A 7,829-nucleotide genomic window follows, 5' to 3' on the forward strand; every position below is an offset into this window, starting at 1 on the left:
GAAGTGGGAGAAAAACGGGTGTGAGTTACATACATACAAACATACAAGTGAAGCTAATAAAAGCGTGTTAAAAAATAATGATATTTAACTTTAAATTCTAAGTCACTTCGACAAACTCTTTTTTTTTTTTAATGCTGAAAGTATAAGTGTTAAACATATTGAATGCTGTGGACGACTATAATTATTTGTTCATGTGCCAGACCAGCTGATTTTGTAATGTTTATGTATTAATGTTCTATATAATTATGTTCCCAGTACATAATCCAATATCAAGTTTCTTTTTTCCCAAAAATGAAAATCAAAGAACCGACACCGACCGGTGCGTGTTGTAGAGCGCGAGCGCGAGGTCCATGTCGACGGTGGCGGCGCAGCGGCGGCGCTGCGGGTCGGGCAGCAGGCGCAGCTCCCCCCGCGCGCCCGCGCCGCCGCCCCCGTCGCCCCCCTCGCCCGGCCCCGCCACCCTGCGGTCCCAAAAAAACTAATGGATCGACCAAAATGTAATAAGCGCGCGAGGCACAAATGCCCTAAATCGCCTCCTGGATCGTCCACCTGGAGCCATTATGAATGAATCATAACTCAAATTGTGTCCGTAAAACTGGATTTAATACTTTGCAGACGACATGAATGTGTGTGACACCAAAACACGAGTACCGAACCAAGAGTTCATTTTGTCTGTCACTCGATGTTCTCTCTTATGGATCGCGTTTAAATCCAGTGATATTGAATCCAACGACCAGTACTAATTGGGTGCGATACGAGTACGTTCGACTCTCACAATTACAAAGAATTATAAGATTATGTATAAAATTACAAAATAAATTAATAAATAAAATCAAACGTTCATTGACTCCAAAGTTGCATATATAACTGGCAAATATTATATATATCAATAGCGCGAATCGATTTAGACGTTTGCGTTATCAGTAGCAAGTAAACTATACAACAAGTGCATAACGATAAGACAGAGGACGTGTACGCACTTGTTGCGGGCGAGCTGCTCGAAGCGCTGCACGATGCGCTCCACGTCGCACGTGGCCGTCTCCTCCAGCCGCAGCTCGGGCAGCACGTCCTGCTCCAGCGCGCGCCGCACCGCCTGCACACATTTTTCTACATTTCATATTGTTTAACGATCAAATCATATGACGCAAATTTGAAAAAAAAAAACAAGAAGGATTTTAAAGAGTCCGATTCAGGCGCTGATGAAGCTCGACACCTAAACGTTTAGTGGAGTTAAGGCTTCGCTCACGGAGCAATAGTGAATCTGTTAAATTCCGGAGAGTGCGGGGAGCACCCAGCCAGCACCCACCCAGCACCCAGCCAGCACCCACCTCGACGTGGTGCGGCTCGTGCACGGCGGGCGGCAGCGCGGGCAGCAGGCCGGCCGCCACGCGCGCCGAGAAGCGCGCCAGCGCCGCGTCCAGCAGCGCGGCGGGGCGCAGGTGCGGGCAGTCGCGCACGTTGTAGGCCGCCTCGGGGTGCTCCGCCAGCCACGCCGTCTCGTTGGCCGTGTGGTTCAGCACCACGTCGCCGACCGCCAGCATCTGCGTTGACGGAATGGGACGACGATCAGTGTATCAAAAACGACTGACGAACGTTTAAACTGTTCGGCCCGCAGGTAATAATAGTGCAGAAGGTAATGGTTCATTAGATTATATCTATAGGCAAAAGAGCTAATTGAGTAATTTTAATGACGCTAATAGATTTTATGAAACAATTGTTAGTACATAGATTATTAGAAATTTTCTATAGTTTATTTTGTCTCTAGGTAGGTAAATTTCTCGTAAAATGATTCGAAACATAACTGATTGGAGGTGTACATACCTTCCATTCGTTTTCCATTTTGGAGATAAAATTTTCAACATCTGCATATGTCGCTTCGCGCCCTGTTTCTGGATCATTAAATCGTGGATTCAGTTTTAACTGATCCTTAATGCTGTAACTCGATTCCGACGCTCCTAGTTCCTACAAAAATAGCGACCGAGGTGTGAGAAAACATTTATTTAGAGCGGGACGCATAGAAAGGCCCGTAGCTCGCGGAGCTCACCTGCACGGGCGTGAAGTGCACCATGTTGTAGCCGGCCTCGTGCGCCACGCGCAGCGCGCGCTCCCAGCGCGCCAGCGGGCCCAGGCACTTGGCCAGCACGGTCTGGCACGCGACCCCGTCCAGCGGCAGCGGGCTGCCTCCCGCGCTCAGCGTCGGGTTCACGGCGAACCAGCCCGAGCCCTGCGGGCCCACTCGAGACTCCCTTGGAAAAGACCAATTTTTACATGTCGAATCGAACACTACGACTACGTTACTACGTACGTTCTCTCTTACGAACGTATATGCGTTGAAGATGACAATACGCACGGGTTGTCATACACGAAGTAGTAGTGGAAGGAGCCGGCGCGCGCCACGCGCAGCTCGCAGTACACGTCGGTGTCGGTGAGCAGCACGCCGGCGCCGAGCGCCGCGCCCGAGCCCCCCTCGCGCCCCTCGCGCCCCTCGCCCCCCTCGCCCGTCGCGCCCTCCGCGCTCTCGCTGCGCCACTCCAGGGGGTAATACTGGTTTCGGACGAATTCCACGTGCTCATCCTTATCTTCAGCTGCAGGACATCAAAAATATTGTAACCGTGAATTCACAACTCTTTAATTACGAATCCTCATCAGTAAGAAAAAAGTATATCATTTATAGGACTTACGATTATCGGTCACCACATAGTTTGTGTAGACGTATACTTTACGACCCACGAGGCTCGGCCCCGGCACGAAACGTACGTAGTAACCTTTTTCGAATCTGGAATGGTCGACTTGAGTTTTGAGAGAGAACAAAGTTTGAAGCATGCGTTCTCACAACCGATAGAAAAGCAATGTGTGGAACATTTCGCGGACTTGACTTTTTGTCTTGACTTTTTTTGCGGCGGAAGGAGCGTTATGTCTTTCGAGTGTATGTATGTATATTCTTTTTTAATACGATCAGAGCCTTAACGACTTGTCGTATTTTAACATGAGTTGTGTAATTTTTTTTTATATGATGCGTCTTAGTCGTGAGAGTGACACTGTGTTCATAAAAAAATCAAAATTTAGGGTTTTTGGTGCAAAAAAGAAAAAACGGAAAAAAATTCTATTCTAATGTGAACATTTCAATATCCAAACTGTTTCCACTATTTTACAGGCATTAAGAGATAAAGAATATACAATAAATGTATATATGCAACTGAGCTGGAGTTCGTCCGAGGGGAATGATCACCAAAGCCCATGAATGTTTGCAGTTAGGGCCGCTGAAAATGCGATGCCCGCTTTCAAGGTGTAAATAATAAGGAAAGGACTACCGACGGGAATAAAGGAAAGGACTGAAAAAGTTGAAGAAAGGATCGGGCCTCCAGCTCCCCCTACTAGTGAATGAAACACAGTAGCATGCTACTTTTTTAGGGTTTGTAATTGAGTAGTTTTGTAAGTTGTTTTTTCATTTTGCAAAAAAAACGTATTTCTTCACGACTGAACCGCTGGATATGTTTTGGCAGTAGAATTTTAAGCAGTAGAATGTACATTCTAACGCATAGAACATCATTACTACCGGTAGAGAGTAGCATCCTTGTGCTCGCCGTGTTCCAGCGTCAGCTCCCGAATCTGCCTCACCTCCTCTTCCTTCTCCGGCCGAATCTCCATCCCTTGCTTTTGCTTCTGTAACATGCATTCAACACTGTTTTTATCACTGCAAATACCACAATTATAACACATCAGAACTTTTAATGTATCACCAAAAAACTCTGATTCTCCTCTGCTGTTAGTAAAACATTACGTAACGATTCGAAGTTATGATGGCAATGTACGCGCTTAGCTTCTTGAAAGTGAATCTCGTGAGTCCCGTGGACGCAGGGTGGCAGTGAGGCGCGGCGCGAATGTGGCCGCGCTATATAACCGCGGCGTGACCGCGCCCGCATCCTGCTCGGATCCAGTTACACCTGCCTTTGTTTACCAGCTTTCGCTAATACAATGGGATAGCTCGAGCATGACACTTTTGTGCCTAGTTGTCACCTTCACAAAAATAGGGAACTTGGCGCCGCAGACATGAACCTGGGCGATAATAACAAAGCAGGTGAAAGAATAAATAAAACCGACATTTAATCTAGGAAAGCTTTAACACACCTATATTATATTTCAATGGCATTCTTCCTTCTTTGAAATGAACTACAGTTTTCATTTCAAATAAGCAAAGCGTTAAATATATTAAATAAGTAATGTAAGTACTCAATAAAACCAAATTATAACAAAAAAAATTATTCAATTTATTAAATAAAAACTCATAAAATAAATGATTTTTCAATGAATAATCAATTTCAAATAATTATGAACAAACATAACTACATAATACATCTATAAAAATATAGAAATTAAAATATCAACTTACAAAATAACTATTGAAAGAAAATTATTTGATGTATTTTCACTAGATACAATGTTAATAAGAAGTAGACAGGCCTTAATTTCAGTTAAAAAAATAAAAGTCAACTCTTGTCTCCCAACCCGCTGTCCTCTTTCCCCATTGAGGCTGAATTGCTTGAAATGTAAATGTAGGTGAAAAAGGAATTTCAAAGGTCTTTTTTTACATCATGGCAGGAACTGAGCTAGTGTTTCACCATAAACAATTGCAGAGTTAGTGTCTCTGTGAATGTGCTACTTGTCTGTTTTTAAGGGAAAAGGTATAAGTAAAGGATTGACAACTGATCGATTGATTTGAAGGGTGAGGAAAAGGAAATGGGCCTCTGGCTCCCCCACTTACCATACAAAATACAGTAGCTGGTTTCTTGTGGGGGTTTATTAATAGTAATACCAGGTTAGCCTGGTACGATTCGCCCATTCAAAGCAGAAGCATACTCAACGCTAACATTAAATAATTATGGTTATATTTTTTCATTGAGCAACAAAAGTTGGCAAAAGTAACAAGCATACCCACATAGTGTAGTATTAATTCTCTTATATGAGTGTTACAATATCAGATAGAAGATAAATTTCAATAATGATTTTGATTATAGACTATGATTATTATGAGTTGCATACATTACCTTAAAATTATTTATTTTTCTTGCTAAACAACATATAATCATGTTTGATTTTACAAAAAAAAAATCTTATGACTAGTTGCTTTACACTTATGCTCTTTTACTCTAAACAAATAATAATCTCGAAAGTTATTAACGTTCAGCATTAATGTAAACACAGTATTAACACAATGAAAAAGTAATTGAAATTCTGATGTGAAAAGATATGAAAGAGTTAATTAAATCTGCTACACTGCAAGGACTGTAACAGCGCTTAATATCTCATATAAAGGAAAACAGAAATCGGAGCAAGTATTTAAATTAACCACATACAAATATAACATTTATAATAATTATTTACTACTTATATACGAAAGTGCCTACATAATAAATTAGATTGCCAATCTTTTTTCTACATCCGAAAATTTTATCGTTGCCACGGTAGATTATTTATCTTAATGTTACGAGAATGATAATTATACTTAGGTGTATATTTAAACTTACATTAATCGTCATAATTTTTGATGATCATTGGCAACTCGATATAAAATTACCGTTTGTACGACTCAAAAAACTACTAACTTAAGTCTATTTTTTTTGTATTGATTAGAAATAAACTTGTAAACAACACAGACAGCTATTAAAAAATTATAATTCCCTCCTCTCGGCTTAAATTAGTGACAGCAGCTGTCTCCTTGAAATGACCTTTATACTTTTGACGTTACGAAAAATTGTATTTCGTTCGTTCTAAAATAAACAGAACAAATTTTTTTATTAATGCAACTGAATCACTTCGTTAATGGGAGCAATGGCAATGCACAATTGCATTAGCAACAGATTAACATATTTTGATAATAATTAAAAATATCGTTGATAGGTAGGTATATAGGTCGTATATTTTTTCCTACAATATAAATCACTTAATATAGTGCAAGAGTAGAAAAAAATACTGGCAAAACACATGAAAACAATAGGTAAAAAAAAAACAATTCTCGAAGAGGACTTTTTCTAACTCAAAAGGTGTAAGATCCACTTAATACCAAGTTGGTTATTAATTCATTCAGTCCCTACTTAGGAGACCTTGTCTTAAACAGTTATTAGTTACGTAATTAGCTTACCTAACGACTCATTGTGACCATATCAATATCTATTAAAATCGTCTGTTTTAAACAAATAAATTCACTCGGCTATCGCATGAAGGCACAATCTAAATACTAGTAATACATGTTAAAATTATATTGGATTGTTTAGTGATAATGTCGCCGGTCCGTTATAAGCGTACTTTTCAAATCAATTTAAGTACCTAAGTATATCGAAATGGAGCATACATCTGTACATAATATTATGTATACTTGTATGTTCAGTTTAAATTCAATTAAATTTGAGATACACCGTGTTAATATATAGATCGCGTTTATTGTGGGCCCACCTTATGTTGATTTTATTTTTCCAATTTTTACCGACTGCGAAGAGAGAGGTTATGTTTTTGAGTGTAAGTATGTATAAAGAAAAACTAAACAAACCTGGAGGAATTGACTAAGGTAGATTTTCGGTGGAATTTTGATGAAATGAAACCACGTCAAATATTTTTAACTGTGTGAGTCGAGTACGCTCCGGAACGAACTGGCACGGGGGAAGGTACCACACCACCATAGAAGATCGGCGTGAAATTGTATCACACTACTGTATTGAGTGGGGGAACCGGAAGTCCCCATCCTTTTCCTCACCCTTTCCAGTCCATTCCTTTATCAATCAGTCCTTTAGTAGACCTTTATTATTTCAAAACATACGAATTTGGAGCACACAGTCATGTGATGATCCCTCATCACCAGTTAAATTGCTCACTATTATCTGTAGTCATATTATAAAGCTGAAGAGTTTGTTTGTTTGTTAGAACGCGCTAACCTCAGGAACTACTGGTCCATTTTGAAAAACTCTTTCAGTTTTAGATAGAACATTTATTGAGGAAGGCTTTTCGCTATATATGTACCACGGGCGAAGTCGGGGCGGACTATTAGTTAAATAAATAAAGGTTTAAGGAATAAATAATTTTCAATGATGATTACGAATGTCTATAAAATTTATACGTTTTATGGGAAGTTGGAATAGGAAATGTTAATAAAACAAGTGCTTTCAAATTAAAGATTTATTTATGTCACAGTCAGCAATGGAGCTGGTGGGACGCCTGATGGTATGCGCTACCACCGCCCTTAAACATTTGGAGAGGCGTAAGGTGGTTTGCAGACCTTACGCCTCTACAAATGGATTGCCGACTTTAAATTGGGAAGGGATTAAGAAAGGATTGTCGATAGGAATAAAGGAAACGACTGGGAAGGGTAAGGAAAAGGATATGGGCCTCCGGCTCCCCCACTCACCGAACGAAACACAGCAGGATGCTATTTCACGCCGGTCTTCTGTGGGGGTGTGATATTTCCCCGGTGCGAGCCGGCCCAATTCTTGCCGAAGCATGCTCGACTACCACATACAATTATAAGACCATTCCTATAAAACTGAAGGTTGAAATTATAGAATGTGTGTAATTATTAGTAGGGGAGGCCAAGATACTAAATGTGGATTTACTCGTGCGTCTCAAACACTTATTGGAATTCGAAAATTGGACGATTTGAGCATAAATTTAAAAAATTATCGATATATTTTAATTTCCTTTGGCTCCTCTGAGCGAACCTACCAATATTAACTGTTACTACTTACTGGAGATACTTAGCATTAGATAAGGTACCGTTCCTTATATAAATCTTACGCGCTCGAGTAAAACCCAAAATCCCCTCTCGGGCTCCCATACTATAT

At 40.5% G+C, this 7,829-nt stretch overlaps 1 protein-coding gene across 1 annotated transcript in view; it reads right to left on the reverse strand.

Moving 5' to 3' along the window:
• LOC119831194 (glycogen debranching enzyme-like) overlaps window positions 1-4,020 on the reverse strand; it is a gene marked incomplete at its 3' end in the record, with an annotated part of 17,937 nt that extends 13,917 nt beyond the window's left edge. The window contains 9 exon segments of the mRNA XM_038354482.1: window positions 318-461; window positions 981-1,093; window positions 1,329-1,541; window positions 1,822-1,962; window positions 2,045-2,246; window positions 2,351-2,585; window positions 2,682-2,776; window positions 3,557-3,663; window positions 3,741-4,020. Of these exon segments, the coding sequence (XP_038210410.1) occupies window positions 318-461; window positions 981-1,093; window positions 1,329-1,541; window positions 1,822-1,962; window positions 2,045-2,246; window positions 2,351-2,585; window positions 2,682-2,776; window positions 3,557-3,663; window positions 3,741-3,923 (1,433 nt within the window).
• Between the last annotated feature and the right edge of the window lie 3,809 nt (window positions 4,021-7,829).

The sequence above is a fragment of the Zerene cesonia genome, chromosome 13, assembly GCF_012273895.1.
Source record: "Zerene cesonia ecotype Mississippi chromosome 13, Zerene_cesonia_1.1, whole genome shotgun sequence".
Lineage (NCBI taxonomy): Eukaryota > Metazoa > Arthropoda > Insecta > Lepidoptera > Pieridae > Zerene > Zerene cesonia.